The following is a 14,232-nucleotide window of genomic DNA, read 5'->3' as shown; positions in this document are numbered from 1 at the left end:
CTTAGGCCAGTGTAAGACGAGAAATGACACCGAGAGCTGCAGAGTCATTCAGTGTTTGCATCGGTGGGATTAAAGGATGGTTTTATGTGAGGCCAGACTACTTCACAACTCGCAGCACCTCCTGGTTGCTACCATACTCTGTTCTTCACCTTCCCTTTCCATAACAGCCTACTGGTCTTCTACCCGTCATCCTCCCTTTGATAAATGTTTCTTCTAATTTCCCTTGCGTTAATTTTCGTAAAATTCCTCATTACGGATGAGCGGATTCTGATGTAAATTACAGCTGCTAACTGCAGATTGCTCTGTGCACCAACACTGGGGAGTAGCACCCACCAAAGGCCACCCACACCCCAAGACAGGGAGCACCTCTTGTACACTGGGAGCACGCTGGGCACTCCTCAAGCCTCCCAAACCCAGCACATGGGCTCCTCTCCCTCCTCTGCCTTCCCTCCCTTATCTCTTTTGGTACGATTATCAGCTTTCAGTGGAAAAGTGCTACAGACCACAACTTGTCCTAAGCTACTTTTAAATTCTGGGCGCCAGGTACCCAAAATAACCTCAGACAACTACCGTAACAATAACACATCACTGAAAGAACAGAAATTACCCATTCTTCTAGACAAATGCTTTTTTTCATCCAAGTACTCTAAATATTCTTGAAAAATTTTGGATGTACAGCAACCGACGTAGGAGAAAACACAAACGGGAAGAAAAAGCCATTTTGGAAGGTTCCCACACGAAGCAATGATGCCTACTCCATCTGGTTTTTAAAACTTAACTGCTATGTGCTAAGACTCAGCATGAAGCTATACAAAATAAAATCACACATTTAGATACTACACAACATTTGAACTTCATATCCCATCATTAAACAACACTAATTGGATGCACACCTCTAGCTCATCCCATATTAACTTTGTTATCCACAGAACTAATGTGAAAAGTTGCAGTACGTCCCAAATCATTCCTGGCATCTGTAGTCAAATACTTTGAATTCCACTGCAACAGGAACAGATTTATTAATACTACTGCCTGCACTGCTCATGAGCTGAGCAAAGAACCAGTAACCACGCTATCTTTCTGAAACTTGAATTTTTCAAGTGACCCGAAAGCACAGCTAATTATGACCAGCTGTGAACCAGTACACTGCTTGTTGTACAGCAACGGAAGTGTCAGGTGGTAGATTAGTTGCAATGGGTTAAAATACAAGCTGATTACTCAAACCATTATTCAAAGCTTTTTTGGAGAATAATGCTCCCCATTCCCACATGCAAACAAAACAATCAGACCACATTCATATATTAATTTTTATTTTCCCATACAATATTCACAGGGTCTGCTTTTTGTCTTGTTCAAACTAAACTTCCCTCCCCCCTCCAAACTAAAACAAGAACTGACATTTCAGGACATGAAAAGAACTTCTGTAAACATAAAACATCCAAGGAGTAGCTGAAACCCAGGGCCTTTAGCAATTAAAAACACAGTTATATCCCCATTAACGCAGGGCGTTTAGTTGTGTATCATACCATTAACCAAACTATTGTTTTCATATATTAAAAAAATGCAGCTTTAACCAAAAGTCACAATGCATTTCTTCACCCACTGTGTGTTAGCATGTGTTTATTATATCCTATTCAGTCACTTATTTTAAAAACTATATACAGCTATGTTTAAACGTGTATTTGTGCCATGTTTTTAATAACACAAAAATAAAGGCATTTTTAAGCTATTGCTGCATATTATGCAGCAGGATACCAGAGGACTGGGTTGGATACCTAACTTTCAATGCAAAAGTCATGTCCACTAAACCTCTGTAGTGGGAGTAATATTGAGCTGAACAGTCCCACATCACACATTCAAACATTACAAAAGAAAAAACAGAGGCATGTACATGATGGCTGACCATTACCTGTTTTATCCCATTGTTTACCAATTTTGACAGTACACAGAACAACTCAGTGGGAAAAATTCCAACCTTTTAATCTTTAAAACAAATGCTTTTGTTGCCATTAAAGCTACAGAAGCCATATTCAAATTCCAGAAGATGATAGCAGACACTATCAAAATTAAATCATGTTTTCATCCAACACTTGCACCCAAGTGTACCACTTGCTTCATTATTGTGTGTAACGCAGCACCAAGAATACTGAGTATCAGCTGCTGAAACACAAGAATAAAGCATATAGGTACAATCAAGAATATTGTGTGCAGGCACAGATCTGCATCGTAAGAAAAAAAAGCCCTAGTTGTTTTTGTTGTCTGATCTTTGCAAGTGTAACTATTTCTGGGAAGCTTGCATCCCCACATGGGACTGCAGTATTCGAAGTTCAGTACAGGATAGAAAAGTGTTATATATAACCCTGCATTTTACATATACTAAGCTTTTAAATACCCCCGTGACCCTTTCAATAATTTTTTGAGCTGTCTGAGATTTTTCTTCAGTGCCCAAAAGAGCAGTCGTTCAGTTCACAAGAGAGAGTAGGCACACTTTTGTTTATCTTTTTCAGCCATCACAAGACTTTAAAATCAAGTCATCTTAGATCAATTCTTCAGACTGCTCAAGCATCACCTGTACATGTAATTTCAAAATTTTGCTAGAAATAATACAGGCAATTAATAAGGGTTTAGCTCCCTTTCTCTCCTTGCTGAGAACTTGCTTAAGCAGCATCTTTTGAACTAGCCAGTAGTTTATGACAAATCTTCTCACCTTAGTTTAGTTCGTGTGCACTGAAGAATTGGTCAGTCTGCTTATTCCTCCAGAGCAATTTGAAGGAGTTTATTATGAGCCTTACTAGGACTAGCTCAATTCAAGCTACTTGTAGGTATATACATTTACTACCTTCCCCATCCAAATAAACCAAGACTTTACAGTACATAAGCTACTAAAGACATGAGCAATGGAAACAACGTAACTATAACTCTACCGGAAAAAAGATAACCTGAAATATTTAAAACATTTCCCGACCACTAGCAAAAAAGAGTGGCAATTAGATGCACAAGGGCATCAAGTATCAGTGCACCACACACAGGAAAGTAAAATTTACAGCACTCGTGCAATGCAGTATCAATATCAAATTGGCCTCTTAATAGGAAAACAATTTAGTAAAATGCTTTGTATGTGCCGCACACATCATATAACCTCGTCCAGTGCTGGTGCTGTGCTGCTTAACAAACCAAGCTACTTCTGGTCTTAAAATCCAAAAAGCGGCAGCAGCAGCACCATCATATATGAGTATGGAAACTGTACAGTTTCGGTGACAAAGATACAAGATTCCCTATTTTATTGCATGTTTTTAAAATAAACTCGGAGATTTGGATTTTTGAATACAGAAAGTGGATTTCCTGAGTAGTCTCAGCTAACAATTTGTTTAGTGAAACAAACATAGTAAAAGAGGAAAGGTATTTATATTAATATAGAAGAATGTATGTTTAAGCAAATATACTAAAGTACAAAATTTAGTTAGATTTGAAAGTGGAGACTTACCAGGCTGATGGAGAATTTGCACCCTGATGTAGTGTCCAGCTAGCAACAATTTTACAAATAAGCAAGGGATATCATTGGATTACTTTTTTTAACAGCAAATCAAAACAATGCACTACAGTTCATCATATTTGCCTTTTTATGATCCAATATATTCAGCCTGAAAATTAAAATCAAATTTTCATATATATTGGCTCTTGTATCAGACACTAGACTGTTGGGTTACTTTAAAGTGTTATACTGCAGATGGGTAATCTTACTGGTAACAATCAAACTCAATTTGGATTAAAGTCAGCAGAAGTGAAGAGAGGCTGGTCACTGCCAGTTATTTAATGCAGGAATCGGAAAAAAATCCCATAAAGTTCCAAAGAATTTTTAAAGTAGTTCAGATCATGTGTCCCTTTCATAATATTTTGGGTGTGTTTTGTGATTTTTAAGGGATGAGGGATAGACACATTTGAATTTTGCATATACTCAGATCCTTTATACCTGCAGTTAATTGGAAAACAGTAATTTTTACAGATGAGTATCACGCAATGACCTGAAGCTTTACCGCTACCAGTTATGATCCAACACGGGTTGTTGTGGTTCTCTTATCCGAGAAGAAGCTTTTGAGGAGGAATACCTGCCCGATACTAACGACAAGAAGAATGATCGCTTCCCCTATTGACCAGTAGGCCACCCTGGTGTTTAAATCCTCCGCTCTGCTGCGGCCCTGCGCCTCCCTCAAGCGGAAGTGAGTCTGATAATCGATGACGGACTTCAAAGCTTCATGAATTGAAACACATGCAGACTCCATCTAGAGAAGCAAACAAACACACACACATCTGAATCAAGAACCCTTCTAGTGCTTTTTTTTCTGCAAAGTTTTGTGGTTTTGTACTTAAAATCATGTAACTTTGCAAGCTAAGGATTACCTCAATCCATTCTCAGACTAAAATGCTGTAAATGCAGTAAAATTTAACTTACATTGATCAAACTCTATACCCAGGAATGCGACAGACTATTAAATACAGAAGCGTGCAAAACTGCAGATCTAATAAAAGGCATGAGGTCTAAGAATGACTAAATACATCTTGAAGTCACGTATATTTGAGTTCAAAATGAACATTAGAAACACTTCTGAAATGGCAGTGATCTCCCGGTTGTTAATTCCACACATACCAGGAAAACAAACAGTTGCTTATAACATTAAGATCCACATAGTATATAATTAAATGCTTCTGTGTTTCATTAGTATGACATTCTTCATTGCGTAATTCCCACTCAAGTTGTACAACATTCTAAAAATCTACATTACTGAACTCAACATGTTCTTTTGGCAAGAGACCATTCTTAGTCATGTACATAAAAAGTGGTTAAGAAAGGACAATTCTATTACCTTTTAGTGTTCCTGAATGTTCCATAACATAATCACATAACAAAGACTTAAATTGCCCACCTTTATTGCCATTTTTCATCTTTAAAAAAAAAAGTATTACCAGTTTTCCAAGCCCTAGATAATTTTTCGCATAAACTTCTTCCACTTTCAGTTTATCTTCAGCAAGTAAAAGCCCCTCACTATGTGCTGATAACCAAGAGATCAATCAATAGGTCTTCAAAATACCTTATTTCTAGTCACAGTTTGTTTTCCTGTTTTATGGCTTAAAACTAGTATTTCCTGAAGATGAAATTGCACAACCTATTAAAAAAGGACACGTTTAACATCCTGACAGGACCATCTTTTCAAGTTGATGACTTTCAAGACAGGTGTTTCAACAACTCAGTAATTCTACTCAAAAAAATTCTGGAAGAGGCTTTCCAAACTAAGTTCTGCCATTGGTCTCATTGATGTTATAGAGCTCTCCCAGTCTGCATGAGGGAATTAAACACAAAGTCACCCTGGTTTTAGGGATTTACCTTTTACTGTCCCTGTGAAAGGCTGCTGAAACCTAGTCATGCCAGAAGCCTGAAGGAAACTGCAACAAGAACCTTCTTACCAAAGATGTGTTGTACTCTGAAACTAACTTTTTTATTTCTTTAATGCCTTATTTGCATTGTGTATGCTATAACCCAGTGATAAACTATTTTTTTATATCTATGTTCTCCCACAGTCTGCAAGGGGCTGCAGAGATGCAAGACCCAGGAACTGCATGTTTTGTGTTCTCAAAATCCCTCTGCTGATGACAAGATAGCAAAAGAAAAACCAGATGTAATAGAACACACAGACTGAACAGAATTAAGACTAAAGTAAGGAAGAGAGATGGAAAGATACAGAAGCAGGAATCAGAGTACAAAATAAGGCAGAGGGGTGATGAAGAAAGAGGAAGAGCTGTAGCTGAACTGACAGCAACTCATCTACTCATTACAGATGTCAGCTACTGCAGACTCATGTGAGATAAATTCAAGTGAGATCGACATCTGGCAAGCAGTATTTATCCTGTTGAGTCCAGGCTACCAAAACAGCAACCATGTCCAGCACTCTCTAATGGTTGCTTAAAGAGGGGTTTGGTGATGGTTATAATGTAAGAACATGAATGGGAACTTGTAAAGCAAATGTTCGAAGGGAAGCTTTGATGGATTTAGATGGGGTACAGGTGGTGCAAAACTGCAAAATCCTTAGAATATAATAATAATGCTCTGATACTCTGCAGTATCTTCTAAAGGACAAATATGCAGAAGCCAGCTAAATATGGCTGATTTTGTTCATCTTGCTAGAAATTTCTGCTCCATTTTAAAAATGGCAGTTACATGAGAGGTCAACTTAAGTCCTTCCAAAAACCCCTACAATTTTAAATAGAAAAAAAATTCTCAAAGTTTCTCCAAAGTCTGGAAATTTTGAAAACCCTGATCCACCAATATCTACAGTTTGTTAAATCCACACTTCAATAGGCAGAGAACCATGACATTAAAAGGAAGCTTCCTTAACAAAAAAACCCAAAAACAACAACAAAAAAAGAAGATAGTGGCCTGGAGTCTAAGGTTGGAATTACTACCCTTATTTTCTCTTAAACACTTGGTGATTCCTTCTCAGCTCTGCTCTGAGTTCTACAAATCCTATCTTCAGAAAGAAAGCTTATTTGTAGTAATTCAGATTATTTTAAAAGCTCCAATCCATTGCTTTTCAAAAGTGGTACAGATATCTAATGCAGCTGAACTTGAAAAAAAGCTTTGTCTCCACCTAACAGCTGCTGTCAAACAAAACAACTTTTTACCTGGGTAAGTGCAGTTACTCTGTTCTCACTAGGAAACAGTGGTGGATCTTCTCCAACCTGGAAATCGAAGTACACAGTTTTATGTGTAAAAGTAGAGAATTCGTTGCTGAAGCAGAATTTGTATGTTCCATTTCTGGATGCAGTAAACGTGAAGCTATCATATTGTTTCTTCATCTCCTTGTACAACACAGTGCCATCAGGATCTTCCAAGCGACAGTCAACATCATAATGACCTCCAGTGATCACCTGAGAACACAAACCAAGAAATTGTCTTTTTAACAAAACAGACATTTATACATTTCTTCTAAGAAGTATGACTTGTCAAGTGGCACTGCAAAATTTTTTGCTTTAACAAATGTTTTAAAATATCATAGAATCATGGAATGGTTTGTGTTGGAAAGGACCTTAAAGATCATCTAGTTTCAACCCCCCTGCCATGGGCAGGGACACCTCCACTAGAGCAGGTTGCACAAAGCCCCATCCAGCCTAGCCTTGAGCACCTCCAGGGATGAGGCATCCACAACTTCCCTGGGCAACCTGTTCCAGTGCCTCACCACCCTCACAGTAAAGAATTTCCTTTCTGGTATCTCATCTAAATCTCCTCTCTTCCAATTTAAAACCATTACCCCTTGTCCTGTCACTACACCGCCTGACAAAGAGTGCCTCGCCAGCTCTCCTGTAGGCTCCCTTCAGCTATTGGAAGGCTGCTGTGAGGTCTCCCCGGAGCCTTCTCTCCTCCAGGCTGAACAACCCCAGCTCTCTCAGCCTGTCTGCACAGGAGAGGTGCTCCAGCACTCTAATCATCTTCATGGCCTTCCTCTGGACCCGCTCCAACAGGTCCATGTACTTCCTGTGTTGAGGACTCCAGAGCTGGACACAGTACTCCAGGTGGGGTCTCACAAGAGCAGAGTAGAGGGGCATAATCACCTCCCTTGACCTGCTGGCAATGCTTCTTTCGATGCATTAATTTAAAAATCTTTCAAAGCAAGTCTACAAAATTATTTTCTTACAGAAGACATACTTTAGATTCAGGAAATGTACTGTCAACTATATTTTCAAACTATTTAGGACAGCAATTTCAGTTACTTTGTTACAAATAACTGTACAACAGCAAAGGCTACAGTAGAGGAGATTTGATGGGGCAGCAAATACATTACTGTAACAAATCAACCATTTGCTGTACCCAGAGATCCTCCATGGAATTCATTCCAATGGAGGAGACTGCAAACGTGCAGTAAGATGTCTCCTTTCTGTACAGCCAAAAGAGCATAACCATCCTATTAGCTCAAGCTGCTTTAAGCCGCAGGAATGGCATTCAACCAGTAGAACAGGTATTTGAACCTGGCTGGCTGGTCTTCAAGTGTGCTTGTGACCAGAGCAGTGGTCCAGGGGGGTCTGCCTCCCTCCTGCATGGTTAGCTGCAGGATTTCTTCCCAAACCCACCACATCTCGATAACGCCTACAAGCGACTCAAAAACGTGACTGTCTCAAGGTTTTTTTCAGGCTTCAGTTATTGTTGGTCTACAGCGTATTTCTCTGTAGACTAGCTATCCCACCTCTACAGAAAGACTAGTTACAGTATTCATAGCTTGGGTATTCTGATGACTCTTAGGCTAGTAGTTTTACGCTTAATCCTTGCTCCAAACTTTTTGCTTTTAAGATAAAGCATGCAGAAGGAGGAAGAGACTTGTATCTAAAGGCATGACCCTTTTATATGTGTGCAGAAATCACTGAAATATTTTAGTATCTCAGCACCTGCACTTTAGTTTACATAGTATTATTTAAACTCACATCAGTTTGTTTAGGTATAGTATCAGTCAAACGGTAACTTTAATGGTACAACTGAAATAACAACAGATCTGAGCAGTAGCTGCTCCATAAGAAGGAATTTTTTTACAATATTCAGTTGGCAAGCAGTGTCTTCACAGTTTTTCCAAAAATGTGATAACGAGATATAAAGAGCAAAAAAATTTTTGGATGTCTGCATCCCTGCATGTCTCTCCCTGGATGTCTGCATCTACTTGGGACTTTCACGCAGAAATGCTTACCTGGTTTGAAGGAAAAACAAAAGTAAGATTTTCTATAATGAAACGATGGCTTGTTTTTGAAGTATGATCTCAAATTTGACAAGGGCGTGCTTTCTACTGATTACACAGAAGTAATCAGTACTCACATTCGGTTATATCACACACCCTGAAAGGGACAGTTTACATATACATGGCAAAGATTTGCCAGAGCTTTAAAGTTGCCCTACAGTTCCTTCCCACAGAGCTTGCTTTAGCCTCCTCTCAGCTCTTGAGACATACCACCAAAGGACACGCACACAGCAGCTCAGTCTACTGGCAGTTGGTGAAATTCAGATTCTACTTCTAACAATACTACTCCTGTCCTGCTCACTGACAAAAGTGACAACAGCAGACTTATCTGTCCAGCAACCTGCAATGATATCCACCTCAAAACAGGTGGAAGGGAGTCCTGCACAGAAAAGACTTTATGAAAGTAACAGGCAGGGACAAGAAACATTTGGGTAGGGAAAAAGATATACCTAAGAAAGAACTAGAACATGTAGGACAGAATAACAAGAACTGGTATTTAGCAGCAGCAACATTCCCCAAAATATGAAAGGCGGGACAGCAGCTGGGGAAGAAAAAAAAATCATAGGACTTCAACATGAAAAGTCGGGCCACAAAAGTACACAGCTCCTTCAAAAACCCCCAAAGGTAACTGTGATTCCCATTATCAAGGATGACTTCCCTCTCACGCTGCTGCTGTACTGCTAGTGACTTCACCAGCTGAAGTGACAGACTGAAAGATTGGAACTCTACTGATACACTCAAAGGCACCAAAACTGCCAGGGATGTCTGCTTGATACATCTCAAAGCTGCACAGCATGCCCTATCACAATAGCTGCACCTTCTAACTGTTAGAAACTGCAAAAAGTAAAAAAAACAGTGCAGCCTCGCTTAATAGGTGCCTGTTAACCACAGCCTTCAATAAGATGTCAGTTGTGTGCATGTTCTATCTTTTGCAATTCTGCTGTCTCTCTATATGCGCAGCACGCTTTGCTAGGACTGCGCAACCTATTCCACCACTTTCTTACTGTTTGCTACGTGACTCGCACCCTGAAATAAAGAGTTAGCTCCGTAAAGTTATACTGTGCCCATCACACACATGCTTCACAGACTGCAAGGGAATTGCTTTTCCAGCACCTTGCTGGGCTGGGGTGCTTTGGGTGCTCTCCACGCTGCTCAGACGGGAGAGAGCCTGCAGGGCAGTAGGGGACACCGCCGCTTGTCAGGCCCAACGTTACCGTCCCGCCGGAACCAACCCCCCCCGCCGCTCCCGCAGGGACCACGGCCTCCTTCTCTCCGACACGGAAACGCCCCGCCGGCCTCCCCTGCCGCTCCCGGCCCAGGCGCTTCCCGGAACTGCTCGGAGCATCCCAGGAGCGCCCCGCGGGGCAACAGGCCCCTCGGCCACCGCTCGCCGGGCCTGGACCCAGCTCCACCAGCGGTGGGGTGGGGGAGGGGGGCTGTGGCTACCTGGAACTCGAGGGTGCACTTGGTGCCCTGGGCGATCTCCTCGTAGAAGCACTGCTTGGCGTTGTCGGGCAGCTCGAAGGTGATCTCGGAGGCCCGGGCGGCGCAGGCCGCCAGCGCCACCACAAGCAACAGCCGCCCCCACGGCCCCGCGGACCGGGAGCCCCGCAGCGGCATGGCCCGGGGCGGGGAGAAGCGAGCGGGGGGGGAGGCAGAGGGAGCCGCGGGAGAGCGGGCGGCCCGGCGGTAGGCGGCGGCGTGGCGGAGGGGCCGAAGGGGAAGGCGCGCTGCCACCCGGAAGTACCCGCGCAGGGCGCCTCCGCCCTCCGAGAGCACTTCCGGGTGGGTGTGCGGACGTGGTGTGCGGACGTGGTGTGCGGGCGGGGAGGGGGCGTGGCCTCGAGGCAGTGGGCGGGGGAAACGGGCGTGGTCTCGAATCGGGGGCGTGGCCTCGGTGGTGCCCCGGAGCCCGGTGTGGTGGGTTCGCGTCCCCGGTCCCCTCGGGGCGCTCGGCTCCGCGTCCCCTTAGACGCTGACACCCGCGGGTGGAACGGTCCCCCGCGGCAGCACCCGGAGCTGCAATGGCGGGCTGTCCCCACCCGGCACCGCCTCAGCGTTCCCCGTCCGCCCGGCGCTGGGTACGCAGGCAGGAGGCTGAGGAGTTCTGCTCCGCCGGCCGTTAAACGTTCATGGCTCCGGAGAGATAAAATACCGACCGAAGTGCTCATGCTGACCGCAGGAATGTCGGCTTTAAGTTGCACTCCGGTAAACACCGAGTTATTTTCACAGCGTAAAACATTCAGAAGAAGAAATCAAAGATAACCCCCATCCTTATATTAATTTTCAGTTCTGTGGTAAATCAGGCAGAGTAGTAAAAATTAAATAAATAAATAAATAAATGAAAAGTAGTAAAAAGAAAACTCCAGTCTCCCAGGCAGGAGAATGAACTTGTGACAGGGTAGGTCTGGCCTCCCGTTCCGCACCCCATGGAGCAGCCAGTGCCAAAAGGGCCGCCAGACTGGGATCCTGCTTCGTACTCCCCTGGCCTCAATGAGGTGACTCCGTGTGGAGCCTGTGAATTTCATTCTCAGTGCTGTACGAGAAGCCTGGGCATCTGTTTGGGGACTGCAGATTCCACAGGACAGGGGTACCCAAAGTTCGTACCTCGAAGGCCCTGACAGATTTGCAGGTGTGGATTAAAGTGAGATGGCAGATGCTTTACCAAGTATCTACCCCACCTCTGAGGCAGGCCTTAGCCACCTACAATCAACCCTCAGATCTCTGCTGTTTTCATGTGAACACAGTGGTTTTTTATTTCAGATTGCATTTGTTTGCTGACAGCTGAGATAGCTCAAAAAATGGTGCCATTTTACTTAAATGGCAGCTTCTGCCATTTTACTTAAATCGGTGACGACAGCTTTGTAGGAGCTGTATGCCTGTGCAGAGCATTCCCAACCACCTTCTCCTTCATGTCTCAAGAAATACATTTCAGGAAAACTCACGCTGTGATTTTTTACAGCAGCTGAAGTGATCCTGGACAACTTACAGTTTCCTAGTTCACTCTTTCCAGCTATTTTCTTAAAGCCTCACTAAACAGGCAAAATCAAGCTTACTTAAGAAATGACAATTAGAAATCTGTCACCAAATAACAAAGCAGAAGGAGAAAGCTGCCTGATAAAACCAAGATAATCTTACAGAGCAGGCGAGAAAGGTGTCTGGTGGCACCGGCAGAATAAGGAAAACCCAGGACATGTCTCAATCCCCAAAATAAGTCATCAAGAGCAGATGAGATCACTTCCTTTTCTTTTGGATCGGGCACAGAGAGTGTAACACAACAACTGAGTAAAGAAGAAAGATGGCAAACAGCCTGCAAGGAGCTCTCAGGCCTGATCACCTTGGCCCTGATAAGTAAGGACCACCATGGACTGCAGCCATCAGCGCTGACAGCTGAGCATCAGCTCCAGTGTTCTGTGCTCGCAGCTCTTCTGGGATAGATTTGTTAAGGACTAGTTGCTTTGTATATGTAGCAATGATGATTGATAGTGATTAAGAACTACTAGCAACATGAACTGCTTATGAAAATATTTACTTCTTTTGAAGCTTGAAACTGGCTTAATTGGTCCATTTCCTAAATGACGAGTCACAGTGATATCCAGTTCCCTAAATAATATATGGAACTATATATTAATTTTTAACACTAAAGATTTGAGCTTTCCTCTTTTAGAAGAACATCACATATGCCTTTGTAACTCTTGATTTCATTATAATTTTCCTTGAGTTAGCCAGTTAATAATTGGCAATCCTGACAAGGAATTAAAATATTAATCAGGTTCCTAGTTTTCCAGGTTGCTGGTGCTGCTGTTACTGTTACCAGATTCTTTCCAGTTTTCATTGTTCTATCTCCATGTGTAAACATTCTGCTTGTGAAATAATAAAATTTCACCTTTTCTTTATTATCTTACTGCACAAATAATATTTGAATGTTAAACCCCAAATAAGTCCAATAAATGTATTTTAGAGGGAGTCATATGAAGAGTTCTCTCTTCCTACTGGACGGCCTATTTGATTAGAGTGAGACTCAGTTTCAGATGCTCTTCAGCATAGTTCTTGCTTGAGAAAAATCTTTATGATTTTTTCTCCGACAGAAAGCAGAATTCTGAATTACAACCTTCCTCAAATGTATGTGCATGGCTAGATAATTTTATTAATGTGCTTTTTTTACTTTATGTGTAAAGTTAGAACATAGTTCTCAGTCAAAGACTAGAAAAAACAAGGATTCATTTTATTGTTAGATTGGTTTGACTTCAAGTTTGTGAATGTACCTTGCCACTTTCTGTGGAAAATAATAGTTGTCAAACGGCAAGTTTTCTTGAGCAGGCATTAATTAAAACATGCTCTCCTGAAGAATGCTAATGAACTATAGTAGTACAATAGTTCATTTCTTCAGAAACACACATGGAAGCAGCTGCAGAAAGACTGAAGAAACCTGCAAAGCAGAGGAAACTCAGGTGTCTGTATCTCTTCTTCTTTGTAGTAGCTGAGACAAGTGCCAAATCTTTTCTCCCGAGGTAGTTAGAGACCTTTTGCCCATATTAGAGGCTGTAGATGTGCCTGTGGATTTCAGACAGATAAAATCAGATCTTTTAGCTGAAATAACATTTCATGTTATTTGCATAGTGAAACAGAAAAAGTGGTTCTTCACCTTTACAGTCTTTAATATGCAATCAAAACTGGAGGTTCTGAAAGGTGTTTTCATAAAATTCTTTAGTCTGTGTGGCCGTCATACCTTTCCAGAAATCTAGTTAAAAAAATTCCACTTTACTGTTTTCATTTAATTCTCACTTAAAGTACGTTCCACGATATGCTTCATCTTGCTACTCAAACTCACCTAACATGCTCAAGCTTCACTATTTTGAGTACCTCTGCTTTAAAAATGTTTGCTTTGGGCTTGCTTTGACAGATTTTACATAAATAATAGACCTTGATATCCAGATATTAATTCCTGCTTAATTACCAGTCCAGTGCTTAGTTTTTGATAGATTAAAATTACTAAAATAAGCCATTATAATAGGTTATAATACAAATTAATCTTCCTTTTCACTGTTCTTCATACTTGAGGAAACTGCCCTGAACAACTTTGGCACCAGCAAACACTCGAAGGGCAGTCAAGTATACTAACTACTAACACAGTTTCAGCCCACATGTAAGGTCATGCTGTGGAGGAAAAAATCACCAGACCTTAAAACTGCTTGAATTTATCCCTTCTTTTAAGGTTCAGTGCATTTTCTAACCTCTGTTCTCATGCTTTCAAAACTGCAGTGAACAAGAAATGAGCTTGTTTGTGTCTAAGAAGTCAGTGCACTACTGCCTATGCTCGTGATAGTTGATTACATAAAAGCCAAAACACATCCAGACAGGACACCCCAAGAAAATAACACATTTAAATCAGTGTTTTAGATGAAAAATAGATGTAACTGCACCCAAAATTAAGCATTTAGTCTGTTTCCACATAGAGGAA

General features: G+C 41.8%; 1 protein-coding gene across 1 annotated transcript; it reads right to left on the bottom strand.

The window, feature by feature from the left end:
- Positions 1–1,315: 1,315 nt before the first annotated feature.
- LOC141477116 (transmembrane emp24 domain-containing protein 7) lies at positions 1,316–10,523 on the bottom strand. The gene is made up of 3 exons (XM_074166181.1): positions 10,218–10,523; positions 6,676–6,921; positions 1,316–4,280 (listed from the first exon to the last, which is right to left on the bottom strand). Exons 1-3 carry the CDS (start codon positions 10,389–10,391, stop codon positions 4,044–4,046), a joined length of 657 nt encoding a protein of 218 aa, XP_074022282.1. The 5' UTR covers positions 10,392–10,523; the 3' UTR covers positions 1,316–4,043.
- Between the last annotated feature and the right edge of the window lie 3,709 nt (positions 10,524–14,232).

The sequence above is a fragment of the Numenius arquata genome, chromosome Z, assembly GCF_964106895.1.
Source record: "Numenius arquata chromosome Z, bNumArq3.hap1.1, whole genome shotgun sequence".
NCBI classification, from domain to species: domain Eukaryota; kingdom Metazoa; phylum Chordata; class Aves; order Charadriiformes; family Scolopacidae; genus Numenius; species Numenius arquata.
The sequence above is the reverse complement of the archived record's forward strand: the minus strand, read 5'-3'. Positions and strand labels throughout refer to the sequence as shown.

Coding starts and splice junctions, on each gene's coding strand:
- LOC141477116 (XM_074166181.1), bottom strand. CDS start 10,391: ATGCCGCTGCGGGGCTCCCGGTCCGCGGGGCCGTGGGGGCGGCTGTTG. Junction 6,922..10,217: donor AGTGCACCCTCGAGTTCCAG/GTAGCCACAGCC, acceptor TTGTGTTCTCAG/GTGATCACTGGAGGTCATTA. Junction 4,281..6,675: donor GAGTAACTGCACTTACCCAG/GTAAAAAGTTGT, acceptor TTGCTTCTCTAG/ATGGAGTCTGCATGTGTTTC.